The 18,720-nt window shown below is 42.5% G+C and overlaps 1 protein-coding gene across 2 annotated transcripts in view; it reads left to right on the forward strand.

Annotated features, from left to right (window-relative positions):
* The window catches only part of LOC142143668 (glypican-5-like), a 191,828-nt gene that overhangs the window by 22,586 nt on the left and 150,522 nt on the right, over window positions 1-18,720 (forward strand). For both annotated transcript variants that reach the window (XM_075201692.1, XM_075201693.1), the window contains exon 2: window positions 16,658-16,819. In XM_075201692.1, the coding sequence (XP_075057793.1) occupies window positions 16,658-16,819 (162 nt within the window). The remainder of the gene's footprint in view (window positions 1-16,657; window positions 16,820-18,720) is intronic.

The raw sequence follows: 18,720 nt of genomic DNA on the forward strand, positions 1-18,720 counted from the left end.
ATCTTTTCTATAGGTGGTAATGCAGCTTTAAATAATCACTTAAGAAGAGTTATGTACCTGCATTTAAGGGTTGTTGTTGGTGCTTCCAGAAGTTAACATGAGCATAGCAAAATAGCACAGCACCAATAGGGTATTAGAGTTTGCTATAAACATTTTGTTAGATACTGAATATGTCTCATAATTAGGATATTTTGCTGCAGGTGGAAAGAAGTCTGTACTTTTCTATTGAATCATTGTAGGATGCTTTTATTTTGTCATTAGTTGGAGGACACAGCTCTTGATCTTCCATGTGTCCCTTATGTCACAGTCACCGCCGCCCTGGTGTCACTTTTCTGGCTCCAGTCTCAAAATAAACACAACACGTTGTTAGTGTCCTCAGACATTAACCTTCTCAGAATGTCTTCGAGCTGATGGTTAATCAAGATCAGTGATCAGAATGTGGACATGACATTTTAAGAGAGCAAAAACACATAGACGGCCATTGTCATTGCATTGTAATGTCCTTGCAATGATGTGATAGTTTGGAATTAAAACTTCCCTCCTGGATACGCCTGAAAGAGTTACAGAGAACATGTGAATTGACTAAGCTGCTGGACTACATTGGGAATCCATTGCTCAGAGTAAGGCTGCCAAGTACATTCTTCAATGAGTCCTATTTTTAACACTTCCATTTCCAGATAGAAGGCTTCATAGACAACATCAGTAATCCTGTTTGGGATGGGAAGGCTATAAGAGCTATCTATAGTGCATCACGTGTAACTAATGTGAAAAGACATTAAGGGGAGGACGGTTATCGCTGTTCTTTCAGATCCACTTAGATTGCATGACAAGTGTGATTAAGTTGTGGATGTCTTTCCAGAAGTGTGTAATTTGGGGACAGTTCCACCATACATGGGACAGGGAACCTTCCACTCCACTGACCACCAATAGGAAGTAGAAGCAGTGGGATAAATGGCACCATGGACCTGATTCATTAAGGATCTTAACTTAAGAAACGTCTTATTTTAGTCAGGGCCGTCTTTCCCATTGGGCACAGCGGGCAGGTGCCCGGGGGCCCTGTAGCCCAGGGAGGCAGCACCAAAAAAAAACCTGAAAAAAAAAAGAAGAAGAAAATACTTACCTTGCGGTCAGCTGGCAATCCGGCTCCCTCCCTGGTCTCCTCCTCCATGTGGCGCTCGCAGTGCATGTCAGGCGTGACGTCATCACGCCCGCCCGACATCCATTGCGGAGCGCCGCGCGGAGGAGGAGACCAGGGAGGGAGCCGGATCACCAGCTGACCGCAAGGTAAGTATTTTCTTCTTTTTTTTTCAGGTTTTTTTTTTTGGTGCGGCCTCCGACGGGCCCCCCTGGGCTGCAGGGCCCATATATATAGTCACTTTTTTTTTTTATATATATATATGTATATATAGGGGTCCCGGTGCACTGCTTTGCCCGGGGGCCCATAATGTAGTTAAGGTGTTCCTGATTTTAGTCTCCTGGACAAAACCATGTTACAATGCAAGGGGTGCAAATTAGTATTCTGTTTTGCACATAAGTTAAATACTGACTGTTTTTTCATGTAGCACACAAATATCAACTTTAAATTTCAGTGTACAAATAAGCTATCAAGTATTTGTGTGCTACATGAAAAAACAGTCAGTATTTAACTTATGTGCAAAACAGAATACTAATGTGCACCCCTTGCATTGTAACATGGTTATGTCCAGGAGACTAAAATAAGAAGTTTCTTAAGTTAAGATCCTTAATGAATCAGGCCCCATGTTTGGATGGCCCCTAAATTTTTCTATCCCCGATACCTGATATGTGTTCCATCCCTAGATATAATCATCATCATCATAATTAGCAGTTATTTATATAGTGCCACTAATTCAGCAGCGCTGTACAGAGTTGTCCCTGTCCCATTGGAGCTTACAGTCTAAATTCCCTAACATACACAGAGACAGACTAGGCTCAATTTTGATAGGTGCCAATTAACCTACTAGTATGTTTTTGGCATATGGGAGGAAAACAGAGCACCCAGAGGAAACCTGCACAAATACAGGAGAATATACAAACTCCATGATTGGGAATTGAACTCATGACCCCAGTGCTCTGAGGCAGAAGTGCTAACACTAAGCCACCATGCTTAGGCCTAAATTTGTATTGGTATCCACTCTGTATGTTAGTATGTTTTTGTGCTTTGTAGTGTTTACAGCTGTTTGTACTACATTAAAGAATGTAATTAAAGGAACCTTTTAATTACTTTTTCTTATTCTTATTTGTAAAGGTATTCCATTCTCTCACACTAGTGCTTTCTACAGTATTAATTTGCTTTTTCTCCCTCTGCATATTGCAGGCAGTGTATTATAGATATTATTAGATATTTTTTATTGCCTCAATCCTACTTATCACTGACATCAGGAACATATTGATAATATGCTGCTTGGTGTCCCTCTGTGGCCATTTAAGATCTTAGGATCTAGGGTACTATAAATTTGGCAGAATGACTTTAGCTCTATAGTGGAACTCTAGAGATATGGAGCGCTGCCAGTGTGTCATACTGCTTTATCTAGTTACATGCATCATTGCATCTTTTGCATACAATATATGCCACGTGTATCTTTTAGGACTGCTGTGATACTGTAGAGCAGTACAGTGCTCACTTACTAGATTAGCATGTGTAGTCATTGCTGTGGCCCCTGTATCTGGTTACTGGAAGGCAATGACTGGCAGTGGCCAGATAGCTTGTGAAGACTAATTCAGTCAACATACTGATCTACTGTATGCACTTAGTTACTGGTTAATGATTTCATCACTGTGGTCATTGTTCCTTTCCCATCGTAGCTCTAAAATGAGTGTCATGCCCTTACATTTCTAGTTATGCTGTATTCCTGTTTATTGGTGTTGTGTTAAGTGGAAGGTTTTGCTGCCACCAAGAGATGTCGTGTGTTTATGTTTATACTTATTTATGTTAAATTCCATTTCACGTTACGTATATATAGTCTCCTGTTGCTGTGGGAATATTGCATTACTCAGGATATTAAGTTGCTATGGGGTCTATTTATCAAGCCTTAAACCACTCAGACCGTCCACTTCCACAAGGTTTAGGTAAAATTCAGTTATTTTGGTATTGAACATTAACCTAACGTAGGAGACATCAGAGACATTTCCTGCATTCAGCAAAGTACCGCAGTGTCCGTTATTCTCAGTTAGGACTGAGGTCTGGAACCTATTTACCAAGCTCACAATAGCTTAACTTTTTAACTGTTTTCTTTTATGATTGATAATTTATGATTAGCTAGCATTAGCAGAATGGATTGGTGTCATTGCTTCAGTTTTGTGAAAAAAAATAATTGTAGATTAGACTCTAGAGAGGATTATATATGTGTATAGCTATTTATCTAAGTTGTCCCTGCTTCCACTTCAGGAAATTCACAATTAAATGACTTCAGTGAGTTAACATGATGTAGATATCTGAGTAAGGGGCCTATTTATGATAGGATGAAAAGCCCTTTCTCCAGCAAAAATTGGAGTTTTCACCTGAGATAGGCTGGGTACACACTACAGGTTTTACAGCCGACTATTGGGTCAGTCGAGCAATTAAAGACCGTTCGGGCCAATATTGCATTAGTGTGTATTCTAAAAAAATTAATGATAGTCATTCCAAAGTAGTGATCATCATTTAATTTGATAGTTCAGGAGAACTATACAACTATACAACTTGTTCTAATGTCATTCCAATCCTGCAGTGTGTAGGCACTTATGATCAGGATCTCCATAGAGTTTACAGTGTCACAATCTTTTAGCCGATGGTTATGACAGATGAAGAGCACAGATCTGAGGGTAAATCTTGTAAAACCTGTATACAGTCATGGCCAAAAGTTTTGAAAATGACACAAGTATTATTTTTCACAAAGTCTGCTGCCTCAGTTTTTATGATGGCAATTTGTATATACTCCAGAATGTCATGAAGATTGATCAGATGAATTGCAATTAATTTAAAAGTCCCTCTTTACCATGACAATGAACTTTATCCCAAAAACCACATTACCACTGCATTTCAGCCCTGCCACAAAAGGACCAGCTGACATCAGGTCAGTGATTCTCTCGTTAACACAGGCGAGATTGTTGACGAGGACAAGGATGGAGATCACTCTGTCATGCTGATTGAGTTAGAATAACAGACAAGAAGCTGTAAAAGGAGGGTGGTACTTAAAATCATTGTTTTTCCTCTATTAGCCATGGTTACCTGCAAGGAAACATCTGCAGTCATCATTGCTTTGCACAAAAAGAGCTTCACAGGCAAGGATATTGCTGCTAGTTAGATTGCACCTAAATCAATAATTTATCGGATCATCTAGAACTTCAAGGAGAGAGGTTCAATAGTTGTGAAGAAGTCTTCAGGGTGCCCAAGAACTTCCAGAAAGCGGCAGGACCATCTCCTAAAGTTGATTCAGCTGCAGGATCGGGGCACGACCAGTGCAGAGCTTTCTCAGGAATGGCATCAGGCAGGTGTGAGTGCATCTACACGCACAGTGAGGCAAAGAATTTTGGCGGATAGTTTGGTGTCAAGAAGGCCAGCAAAGAAGCCACTTCTCTCCAGGAAAAACATCAGAGACAGACTGATATTCTGCAGAAGGTACAGGGATTGGACTGCTGAGGACTTCTCTGATGAATCCCCTTTCAGATTATTTGGGGCATCTGGAAAAACAATTGTTCAGAGAAGGAAATTTGAGCGCTACCATCAGTCCTGTGTCATGCCAACAGTAAAGCATCCTGAGGCCATTCATGTGTGGGCTTGCTTCTCAGCCAAGGGAGTGGGCTCACAATTTTGCCTAAGAACACAGTCATAAATAAAGAATGGTACCAAAACATCCTCCAAGAGCAACTTCTCCCAACCATCCAAGAACAGTTTGGTGACAAACAATGCCTTTTCCAGCATGATGGAGCATCTTGCCATAAGGAAAAAGTGATAACTAAGTGGCTCGGGGATCAAAACATCGAAATTTTGGGTCCATTGCCAGGAAACTCCCCAGACCTTAATCCCATTGAGAACTTGTGGTCAATCCTCAAGAGGCAGGGGGGCAAACAAAAACCTACAAATTCTGACAAACTCCCAGCATTATTTAAGCAAGAATGGACGACCATCAGTCAGTATGTGGCCCAGAAGTTGATTGACAGCATGCCAGGGCGAATTACAGAGGTCTTCAAAAAGAAGGGTCAACACTGCAAATATTGACTCTTTGCATAAACTTAATATAACTGTCAATAAAAACCTTTGACACTTACGAAATGCTTGTAATATTACTTCTTAGCAACATCTGACAAAAAGGTATAAAACACTGAAGCAGCAAACTTTGTGAAAAACAATACTTGTCATTCTCAAAACTTTTGGCCATGACTGTAGTGTGTACATATGAATCAGCAAAATGATCGTGACTTTATTTTCCTTCAAATTGTTGGTACATTCGTTGTAGATAACACATTGGTCGGAAAATACTGTAGTGTGGTACACACAGCCATAGGGCTTCTCCCTATTTATCAAAGCCCCCAGGTCATTGTTAGCTATCACCAGTAATGCTAATAAAGCATGTTCGTATTTAAATATAAGAAAATATAATGTTTTTCTATTTTATCTACATATTTATTTATATTTCTTTTCTTTTTTTTTTAGTATAAATGGAACTGACAACTTAAGACGCAGCTTTCAGTTCCACTGCGCACTCTCAAGTGTGCGCATATACCTGCACACTGGCCTGCGAAGCGTTAAGCTCAGCCTTACCCCTGCTAGCCAAGCATTGCCGGGGAGCTGAGTATCACTATAGCTGCCCCGTCACAATTTTAATGCTAAATTGTGGCAAGAGAAGATTTTATATCTATAAACAAAGAAAGAAAATCTTTGACAGCTGCGAAAAATGGTAAATAAAGGTTTGTTTAGAGATGAAAGGTTTCCTCTTTCATCTCTAGTGATGGTCCAGAAATTTGAATGTTGTACTGTTTTATTCTATAAATGCTAAGTCATACTTACCAACATTTCATATTTGTCCTCCGGGAGATCCTGGTGGGGTGTTGGAGTCCGGGGTATGAGGACACAGAGGGACAGGGGTCGAAAAATCAGCCCCGCCCCGCAAAGCAATGACGCAAAAGTGTCATTTTGCAACGGTGAATTATGGAGGCTCTCCTCCTGCCCACTTCACTCGGAAGTTGTCAGGATGCTGGAGAATAGCCTGCTCTACAGGGAGTACAAGAGACCTACCTTCTCTGTAGCATCATTTTACAGCACTAATAGCTTTCTACCCTGGGTCTTTGAAGCCTATAAACCATGTTACCCTCAGATTGAATGGTATCCCGTGGCAACCATTGTAAAAGAGATGAGAGAACAAAGCAATAGATTCACTCTAATAAGGGGTGTATCTAACTAAAGTAAGCACCCAAATATTTGTTTTATTTAAAATAATGCTTAGGGTCTAAGGGTTTCAAATATTTGTTACTTGTAATGGCAGCGTTTGCCTTTAAAGTCATCCTACAATAATTCAGCTGAATAATTGCTTTTAGGGTAAAATGTCTAGACAAGTAAGTGGCAAAAGCCACAATGGTTCATTCTAAAATTTACAGCGATAAACTACAATATATCATCTGCTGCTTTTCAAACCTAACTTTAGATCGTTTGAATGCTATGCAATTTATGTTTTATGTAATAAGCTTCTAGACGGAGAAAAAAGACAGTCTTTGATTCAAATCCAGCCAAAATGTTTTTGTGCCTACTTGGAAATATAAAAGTATTGGGTATTTTATCCAGAATTCTGTTGAAAAAAGTACTGAAAATAATATATTGCTACTGTTCGATGAGAATTGTATACACACACACACAGACATGATCACCATGTGCCTCCTACTACAATCACTCTGAGGAGCATTGCTACACAAAGTAATAGGCAAAGTAATGTTACACACACCTACATGATCACTGTGCACTGCCTGTATACAGTCATTGTGAGGAACACTGCTACATAAGGTGATAAGAAAAGGAATATAATTCACAACAGGCATTATCACCAAGTCCCCTCTACTACAGTCACTGTAAGGAGCACCACTACAAGATAATACATAGAGGAATGTTATCCGCACACAGACATGATCACCAAGTGATATAGTCACTGTGAGGAGCAGACATTAAGCCCATATGCCTCCTGTACACAACAACATGGTCACTAAGGGGTCTATTTAACAAGCATTTTTCCTGTGGTAAACCCCCGAAAACAACAGTTTTCGGGGGTTTACCGTGAAATCACTATGTACTATTGAAGCATTGCAGCAGACATCTCAGATATCTGCTGCTTTGCATTTCCTATTTTTTTTCTGAGCACTCCCCATAACAGTGTATGGGAAGTGCTCAGAACCGCTATGTATGAAAGTTTAATTAGAGAAACTTTTCTCTTTTTTTACATGTTAATGTACGCCATCTGAAGCTGGCGCCATCTGAAGCTGGCGTACATTAACATATCTGAAAACTTTTGCGCTGTTCAGCTCTGCTCTGAAGAGCAGAGCTGGACAGCGCATGTGTGGAGGGATCATGTGATCCCTCCCTGTCAATCATCCTGCAGTTTGCCAGGATGTTACTGCGCATGCACCAACTATTCGGTCGGTGCATGCGCACTAACAAAAAAGAAAAAAAAAAGAAGAAAAAAAAAAAAAGATCATCGCAGCCTTGAAAATTGAGAAGAGACTGCGATGATCAGGTGAGTCACTTCTCAGGGACAGCAGGTTATCGGCACTGCTGTCCCTGAGAAGTTTTTTAATACATAGCCGTTACTTTTCAATCCTTATCAAGGAGATAAGGATTGAAAAGTATCAAGTCAAAAAAACGAAGGGTCATAAATAGACCCCTAAGCCTCTACTACTATTGTAGTCACTGTGAAAAGCACTGCTATACAAGGTTATAAAGAGAACAATTTTATACACACAGACATGATCACACAGATGCTCCCCCTACTGTCACCGCAAGGAGCAAAGCTACATAAGCTATAAGGATTGAAATTTTATACATACACAGATATGATCACTCAGTACCTCCTGAACAGTCACTGAGCAGTACTGGTGCACAAGGTAATAAGGAGAGGAATACTATACACACACAGACATGATCACTCAGCGTCTCCTCCTACAGTCACTGTGAGCAGTACTGGTGCACAAGGTAATAAGGACAGGAATACTATACACATACAGACATGATCACTCAGCGTCTCCTACTACAGTCACTGAGCAGTACTGGTGCACAAGGTGATAAGGAGAGGAATACTATACACACACAGACATGATCACTCAGAGTCTCCTCCTACAGTCACTGTGAGCAGTACTGGAGCACAAGGTAATAAGGAGAGGATTACTATACACACACAGACATGGTCACTCAGTGTCTCCTCCTATAGTCACTGTGAGCAGTACTGGTGCACAAGGTAATAAGGAGAGGAATACTATACACATACAGACATAATCACTCAGAGTCTCCTCCTACAGTCACTGTGAGCAGTACTGGTGCACAATGTAATAAGGAGAGGATTACTATACACACACAGACATGATCACTCAGTGTCTCCTCCTACAGTCATTGTGAGCAGTACTGGTGCACAAGGTGATAAGGAGAGGATTACTATACACACACAGACATGATCACTCAGCGTCTCCTCCTACAGTCACTGTGAGCAGTACCGGTGCACAAGGTAATAAGGAGAGGATTACTATACACACACAGACATGATCACTCAGCGTCTCCTCCTACAGTCACTGTGAGCAGTACTGGTGCACAAGGTAATAAGGAGAGGAATACTATACACACACAGACATGATCACTCAGCGTCTCCTTCTACAGTCACTGTGAGCAGTACTGGTGCACAAGGTAATAAGGAGAGGAATACTATACACACACAGACATGATCACTCAGCGTCTCCTCCTACAGTCACTGTGAGCAGTACTGGTGCACAAGGTAATAAGGAGAGGAATACTATACACACACAGACATGATCACTCAGCGTCTCCTCCTACAGTCACTGTGAGCAGTACTGGTGCACAAGGTGATAAGGAGAGGAATACTATACACACACAGACATGATCACTCAGCGTCTCCTCCTACAGTCACTGTGAGCAGTACTGGTGCACAAGGTAATAAGGAGAGGAATACTATACACATACAGACATGATCACTCAGCGTCTCCTCCTACAGTCACTGTGAGCAGTACTGGTGCACAAGGTGATAAGGAGAGGAATACTATACACACACAGACATGATCACTCAGCGTCTCCTCCTACAGTCACTGTGAGCAGTACTGGTGCACAAGGTAATAAGGAGAGGAATATTATACACATACAGACATGATCACTCAGCGTCTCCTCCTACAGTCACTGTGAGCAGTACTGGTGCACAAGGTGATAAGGAGAGGATTACTATACACACACAGACATGATCACTCAGCGTCTCCTCCTACAGTCACTGTGAGCAGTACTGGTGCACAAGGTAATAAGGAGAGGAATACTATACACACACAGACATGATCACTCAGCGTCTCCTCCTACAGTCACTGTGAGCAGTACTGGTGCACAAGGTAATAAGGAGAGGAATACTATACACACACAGACATGATCACTCAGCGTCTCCTCCTACAGTCACTGTGAGCAGTACTGGTGCACAAGGTAATAAGGAGAGGAATACTATACACATACAGACATGATCACTCAGCGTCTCCTCCTACAGTCACTGTGAGCAGTACTGGTGCACAAGGTGATAAGGAGAGGAATACTATACACACACAGACATGATCACTCAGCGTCTCCTCCTACAGTCACTGTGAGCAGTACTGGTGCACAAGGTGATAAGGAGAGGAATACTATACACACACAGACATGATCACTCAGCATCTCCTCCTACAGTCACTGTGAGCAGTACTGGTGCACAAGGTGATAAGGAGAGGAATACTATACACACACAGACATGATCACTCAGCGTCTCCTCCTACAGTCACTGTGAGCAGTACTGGTGCACAAGGTGATAAGGAGAGGAATACTATACACACACAGACATGATCACTCAGCGTCTCCTCCTACAGTCACTGTGAGCAGTACTGGTGCACAAGGTGATAAGGAGAGGAATACTATACACACACAGACATGATCACTCAGAGTCTCCTCCTACAGTCACTGTGAGCAGTACTGGTGCACAAGGTGATAAGGAGAGGAATACTATACACACACAGACATGATCACTCAGCGTCTCCTCCTACAGTCACTGAGCAGTACTGGTGCACAAGGTAATAAGGAGAGGAATACTATACACACACAGACATGATCACTCAGCGTCTCCTCCTACAGTCACTGAGCAGTACTGGTGCACAAGGTAATAAAGAGAGGAATACTATACACACATAGACATGATCACTCAGCATCCCCTCCTATAGTCACTGTGAGCAGTACTGGTGCACAAGGTGATAAGGAGAGGAATACTATACACACACAGACATGATCACTCAGCGTCTCCTCCTACAGTCACTGTGAGCAGTACTGGTGCACAAGGTAATAAGGAGAGGAATACTATACACATACAGACATGATCACTCAGTGTCTCCTCCTACAGTCACTGTGAGCAGTACTGGTGCACAAGGTAATAAGGAGAGGAATACTATACACACACAGACATGATCACTCAGCGTCTCCTCCTACAGTCACTGTGAGCAGTACTGGTGCACAAGGTAATAAGGAGAGGAATATTATACACACACAGACATGATCACTCAGTGTCTTCTCCTACAGTCACTGTGAGCAGTACTGGTGCACAAGGTAATAAGGAGAGGAATACTATACACACATACAGACATGATCACTCAGCGTCTCCTCCTACAGTCACTGTGAGCAGTACTGGTGCACAAGGTAATAAGGAGAGGAATACTATACACACACAGACATGATCACTCAGCATCTCCTCCTATAGTCACTGTGAGCAGTACTGGTGCACAAGGTAATAAGGAGAGGAATACTATACACACACAGACATGATCACTCAGCGTCTCCTCCTACAGTCACTGTGAGCAGTACTGGTGCACAAGGTGATAAGGAGAGGAATACTATACACACACAGACATGATCACTCAGTGTCTCCTCCTATAGTCACTGTGAGCAGTACTGGTGCACAAGGTAATAAGGAGAGGAATATTATACACACACAGACATGATCACTCAGTGTCTCCTCCTACAGTCACTGTGAGCAGTACTGGTGCACAAGGTGATAAGGAGAGGAATACTATACACACACAGACATGATCACTCAGTGTCTCCTCCTACAGTCACTGTGAGCAGTACTGGTGCACAAGGTGATAAGGAGAGGAATACTATACACACACAGACATGATCACTCAGCATCTCCTCCTACAGTCACTGTGAGCAGTACTGGTGCACAAGGTAATAAGGAGAGGAATATTATACACACACAGACATGATCACTCATCGTCTCCTCCTACAGTCACTGTGAGCAGTACCGGTGCAAAAGGTGATAAGGAGAGGAATACTATACACACACAGACATGATCACTCAGCGTCTCCTCCTACAGTCACTGTGAGCAGTACTGGTGCACAAGGTAATAAGGAGAGGAATACTATACACACACAGACATGATCACTCAGTGTCTCCTCCTACAGTCACTGTGAGCAGTACTGGTGCACAAGGTGATAAGGAGAGGAATACTATACACACACAGACATGATCACTCAGCGTCTCCTCCTACAGTCACTGTGAGCAGTACTGATGCACAAGGTAATAAGGAGAGGAATATTATACACACACAGACATGATCACTCAGTGTCTCCTCCTACAGTCACTGTGAGCAGTACTGGTGCACAAGGTAATAAGGAGAGGAATACTATACACACACAGACATGATCACTCAGCGTCTCCTCCTACAGTCACTGTGAGCAGTACTGGTGCACAAGGTAATAAGGAGAGGAATACTATACACACACAGACATGGTCACTCAGCGTCTCCTCCTACAGTCACTGTGAGCAGTACTGGTGCACAAGGTAATAAGGAGAGGAATACTATACACACACAGACATGATCACTCAGCATCTCCTCCTATAGTCACTGTGAGCAGTACTGGTGCACAAGGTAATAAGGAGAGGAATACTATACACACACAGACATGATCACTCAGAGTCTCCTCCTACAGTCACTGTGAGCAGTACTGGTGCACAAGGTGATAAGGAGAGGAATACTATACACACACAGACATGATCACTCAGCGTCTCCTCCTACAGTCACTGTGAGCAGTACTGGTGCACAAGGTAAGAAGGAGAGGAATATTATACACACACAGACATGATCACTCAGTGTCTTCTCCTACAGTCACTGTGAGCAGTACTGGTGCACAAGGTAATAAGGAGAGGAATACTATACACACATACAGACATGATCACTCAGCGTCTCCTCCTACAGTCACTGTGAGCAGTACTGGTGCACAAGGTAATAAGGAGAGGAATACTATACACACACAGACATGATCACTCAGTGTCTCCTCCTACAGTCACTGTGAGCAGTACTGGTGCACAAGGTAATAAGGAGAGGAATACTATACACACACAGACATGATCACTCAGCGTCTCCTCCTACAGTCACTGTGAGCAGTACTGGTGCACAAGGTAATAAGGAGAGGAATACTATACACACACAGACATGATCACTCAGTGTCTCCTCCTACAGTCACTGTGAGCAGTACTGGTGCACAAGGTAATAAGGAGAGGAATACTATACACACACAGACATGATCACTCAGCGTCTCCTCCTACAGTCACTGTGAGCAGTACTGGTGCACAAGGTAATAAGGAGAGGAATACTATACACATACAGACATGATCACTCAGCGTCTCCTCCTACAGTCACTGTGAGCAGTACTGGTGCACAAGGTAATAAGGAGAGGAATACTATACACACACAGACATGATCACTCAGCATCTCCTCCTACAGTCACTGTGAGCAGTACTGGTGCACAAGGTAATAAGGAGAGGATTACTATACACACACAGACATGATCACTCAGCGTCTTCTCCTACAGTCACTGTGAGCAGTACTGGTGCACAAGGTAATAAGGAGAGAAATACTATACACACACAGACATGATCACTTAGCGTCTCCTCCTATAGTCACTGTGAGCAGTACTGGTGCACAAGGTAATAAGGAGAGGAATACTATACACATACAGACATGATCACTCAGCGTCTCCTCCTACAGTCACTGTGAGCAGTACTGGTGCTCAAGGTGATAAGGAGAGGAATACTATACACACACAGACATGATCACTCATCGTTTCCTCCTATAGTCACTGTGAGCAGTACTGGTGCACAAGGTAATAAGGAGAGGAATACTATACACATACAGACATGATCACTCAGCGTCTCCTCCTACAGTCACTGTGAGCAGTACTGGTGCACAAGGTAATAAGGAGAGGAATACTATACACACAGACATGATCACTCAGCGTCTCCTCCTACAGTCACTGTGAGCAGTACTGGTGAACAAGGTGATAAGGAGAGGAATATTATACACACACAGACATGATCACTCAGCTTCTCCTTCTACAGTCACTGTGAGCAGTACTGGTGCACAAGGTAATAAGGAGAGGAATACTATACACACACAGACATGATCACTCAGCGTCTCCTCCTACAGTCACTGTGAGCAGTACTGGTGCACAAGGTAATAAGGAGAGGAATACTATACACACACAGACATGATCACTCAGTGTCTCCTCCTACAGTCACTGTGAGCAGTACTGGTGCACAAGGTGATAAGGAGAGGAATACTATACACACACAGACATGATCACTCAGCGTCTCCTCCTACAGTCACTGTGAGCAGTACTGATGCACAAGGTAATAAGGAGAGGAATATTATACACACACAGACATGATCACTCAGTGTCTCCTCCTACAGTCACTGTGAGCAGTACTGGTGCACAAGGTAATAAGGAGAGGAATACTATACACACACAGACATGATCACTCAGCGTCTCCTCCTACAGTCACTGTGAGCAGTACTGGTGCACAAGGTAATAAGGAGAGGAATACTATACACACACAGACATGGTCACTCAGCGTCTCCTCCTACAGTCACTGTGAGCAGTACTGGTGCACAAGGTAATAAGGAGAGGAATACTATACACACACAGACATGATCACTCAGCATCTCCTCCTATAGTCACTGTGAGCAGTACTGGTGCACAAGGTAATAAGGAGAGGAATACTATACACACACAGACATGATCACTCAGTGTCTCCTCCTACAGTCACTGTGAGCAGTACTGGTGCACAAGGTGATAAGGAGAGGAATACTATACACACACAGACATGATCACTCAGCGTCTCCTCCTACAGTCACTGTGAGCAGTACTGGTGCACAAGGTAAGAAGGAGAGGAATATTATACACACACAGACATGATCACTCAGTGTCTTCTCCTACAGTCACTGTGAGCAGTACTGGTGCACAAGGTAATAAGGAGAGGAATACTATACACACATACAGACATGATCACTCAGCGTCTCCTCCTACAGTCACTGTGAGCAGTACTGGTGCACAAGGTAATAAGGAGAGGAATACTATACACACACAGACATGATCACTCAGTGTCTCCTCCTACAGTCACTGTGAGCAGTACTGGTGCACAAGGTAATAAGGAGAGGAATACTATACACACACAGACATGATCACTCAGCGTCTCCTCCTACAGTCACTGTGAGCAGTACTGGTGCACAAGGTAATAAGGAGAGGAATACTATACACATACAGACATGATCACTCAGCGTCTCCTCCTACAGTCACTGTGAGCAGTACTGGTGCACAAGGTAATAAGGAGAGGAATACTATACACACACAGACATGATCACTCAGCATCTCCTCCTACAGTCACTGTGAGCAGTACTGGTGCACAAGGTAATAAGGAGAGGATTACTATACACACACAGACATGATCACTCAGCGTCTTCTCCTACAGTCACTGTGAGCAGTACTGGTGCACAAGGTAATAAGGAGAGAAATACTATACACACACAGACATGATCACTTAGCGTCTCCTCCTATAGTCACTGTGAGCAGTACTGGTGCACAAGGTAATAAGGAGAGGAATACTATACACATACAGACATGATCACTCAGCGTCTCCTCCTACAGTCACTGTGAGCAGTACTGGTGCACAAGGTGATAAGGAGAGGAATACTATACACACACAGACATGATCACTCATCGTTTCCTCCTATAGTCACTGTGAGCAGTACTGGTGCACAAGGTAATAAGGAGAGGAATACTATACACATACAGACATGATCACTCAGCGTCTCCTCCTACAGTCACTGTGAGCAGTACTGGTGCACAAGGTAATAAGGAGAGGAATACTATACACACAGACATGATCACTCAGCGTCTCCTCCTACAGTCACTGTGAGCAGTACTGGTGAACAAGGTGATAAGGAGAGGAATATTATACACACACAGACATGATCACTCAGCGTCTCCTTCTACAGTCACTGTGAGCAGTACTGGTGCACAAGGTAATAAGGAGAGGAATACTATACACACACAGACATGATCACTCAGCGTCTCCTCCTACAGTCACTGTGAGCAGTACTGGTGCACAAGGTAATAAGGAGAGGATTACTATATACACACAGACATGATCACTCAGCATCTCCTCCTACAGTCACTGTGAGCAGTACTGGTGCACAAGGTAATAAGGAGAGGAATACTATACACACACAGACATGATCACTCAGCGTCTCCTCCTATAGTCACTGTGAGCAGTACTGGTGCACAAGGTAATAAGGAGAGGAATACTATACACATACAGACATGATCACTCAGCGTCTCCTCCTACAGTCACTGTGAGCAGTACTGGTGCACAAGGTGATAAGGAGAGGAATATTATACACACACAGACATGATCACTCAGCGTCTCCTCCTACAGTCACTGTGAGCAGTACTGGTGCACAAGGTAATAAGAAGAGGAATACTATACACACACAGACATGGTCACTCAGCGTCTCCTCCTACCGTCACTGTGAGCAGTACTGCTGCACAAGGTAATAAGGAGAGGAATACTATACACACACAGACATGATTACTCAGTGTCTCCTCCTACAGTCACTGTGAGCAGTATCGGTGCATAAGGTGATAAGGAGAGGAATACTATACACACACAGACATGATCACTCAGCATCTCCTCCTACAGTCACTCAAAGTGCTGAAGAGGGGAATGCTGGGGGCAGAAGAAATGTTTAAATGTGTTCTAGTAGATTTTAGGTAAAGTGCTCCAAATTACGGAAACAAGCCCTTCTCCTGAAAATTCTAGCTCTCAGGCATTCTGAATAAAAGGTCATTATTGTAAAAAAGTGAGTGATGCTCACCCTTGCTCAACCAGCAAAGATCCCACACTATTACTGTTATAGCAAAGATAACTTGCAAGTTGAGAATATATATTTTATATACACACGTACATACAGTGGCCTAAGTGGGTGTGCATGCGGTGGTATGGTATACCACCACAACTCCGGCTCCTGCTCTCAGGTCCAGAATGAAATTGACATGGTGAAGATCAGTATTCATGCTGCACAATTAGTAACTATTTATGTCCTTTGTTTCCTGTGATAGAGGCCGACCTGCAGATCTGTGAGCAGAAGACTCCTACATGTTGTACCAGGAAGATGGAGGAGAGTTACCAGGCTGCAGTGAGGGGAAAGCTGTCTCATAATATCCAAGCCTTGAACTTCGAGTTCAAATTCATGATTGTCGCACATACGCATGCCTTCCAAGGTGAGTCTGACAACAGCGCACTTACAGTAATATATAGGCACAGTAGGCTCTTGGGGTTTGGGGGTTCACTGCAAACATTTCATTCACTCTCGTACAAAATACATTGTCCTTTTACGTATTCTCTCTCTCTCTCTGACCGCCCACTTTATTTCACTGTTTCTTACATTGGTCTCCCGCTCTCTCCGAATAGAAAAAAAAATAATAATAATGTCACGGCCAGTAATAATCTATTGCCAGTATACAGTATAGTCCCAAAAAGGTTTGCTACATCGACCATTTAAACCTGTACACACATGGAATGCACAGGTTATATGGGTGTAATGTAGTTAGTACAGATACATGCTGCATCTGCATTCATTTCAATAGATTGTAAGCTTGCGAGCAGGACCTTCTCACCTCTTTGTCTGTTTTACCCAGTTTGTTTATTAGCTTACTGTGTTCGTCCCCAATTGTAAAGCGCTATGGAATATGTTGGCGCTATATAAATAAATGATGATGATGATGATTTTAATGCGGCTAGGGCATGTTTTGATCTGGTTTAAATAATTAATCTGGCAGCTTTGTCTCCACACAGTGTAGTCTCATGCCCAGTATAAAATATAACCTCAAGTCGGTTTACAGTAGGTTTCACATGTCAGCAAAGAGTCTAGTTCTATGTCTGAATACTCATATTAATAGACAGTATGCCAGCATAAACCACATAGTCCCATGTCACCAGTATTGCCCATTCATGCCGGCGCTATATAGAGTATTGCCCCATAAGTCAGATGTATACACAATTGCATTGCACCTTATGTACTCAGTACTGTCTCTAATATCAGCAGTATACACATTATTGCTCCTCATGCTGATATATTCACTAATGCCTACAGCTACATTAAGCCCATCGCTGCTAGGTGCATTGATATGCACCTAGCATGCATTGCTGCTAGATGTGAGCATTTTTATAGTTGTGAGCAGACTGGAGTTTGCCATGCTCAGGTAACTTTAAAGTTCTGATTGTGGTATATAGCGGAAACACCCTCTCTAAGGGGTCTATCTAACAGTATCAGGTAGATGAAGGATTTTCCATGGCTGATTCTTTGGCTTGTATTTAGTCAGCTCCCTAGCGATACTGACTGGCAGCAGTAAGAATATTCTTAGAGCTTCCCCACCCTGGCGGGAGGGAAATCTGTGCATGCAGAACTGGACCGGAAGCCTGGACTTGGGCTTCCAGGTCCACTTTATTGAAAATAAATAAATAAAAATATATTTTAAAAAAAAAGTAAATCCTTTTATCAGGTTTCCCCCATGCTTTCGCCTTCCTGACATGGAGATAGTGGTAGGGGAAGAGCAACAATACCTGGCAATACTCTTCACTGGTCCGGGTCCTTGTTAAAGAGGGAATGGTCCTAAATCCACCCAAGGGTTATTTTAGTTATTGGTTTGAGAATACAAACATTCCAATGTTTGCTATTCATATGGCTGATAATTATATCAGTGGTAAATCACAATAATACTTAAAGCTAAAATATGATCCTATTTTTGTAACATTTTGTAACTGTGACTGGATCATTTCTAAATAACTTATGGTATAAATTTATTTAAAGGAAATAGCGCAGGCTGCTTATTTATATAATTGCAAATGTACTTATTTTTTATATTGTGTGCAGTTTGGTAAAGGAAATATGTTTATTTTTGAGACCAGGGGAGGGAATTTGTTTTTTGTTTTAACTTTGCTAGAAGAAATGCATTATTTCTGAAGTATATACCTGATGCAATAAGCCTTTGTTGAGGAAGGCTTTTGTGTATTTTGGAGTAGTGAAGTGACTTGTTTGGGGTTTTGTAACTTTTCTTTGGGATTGTGTATTCTGCAACTGTCTGAAAGAAGGACCCATGTTAATCTCATGTTAATTAGACCC

The sequence above is a fragment of the Mixophyes fleayi genome, chromosome 3 (assembly GCF_038048845.1).
Source record: "Mixophyes fleayi isolate aMixFle1 chromosome 3, aMixFle1.hap1, whole genome shotgun sequence".
NCBI lineage: Eukaryota > Metazoa > Chordata > Amphibia > Anura > Limnodynastidae > Mixophyes > Mixophyes fleayi.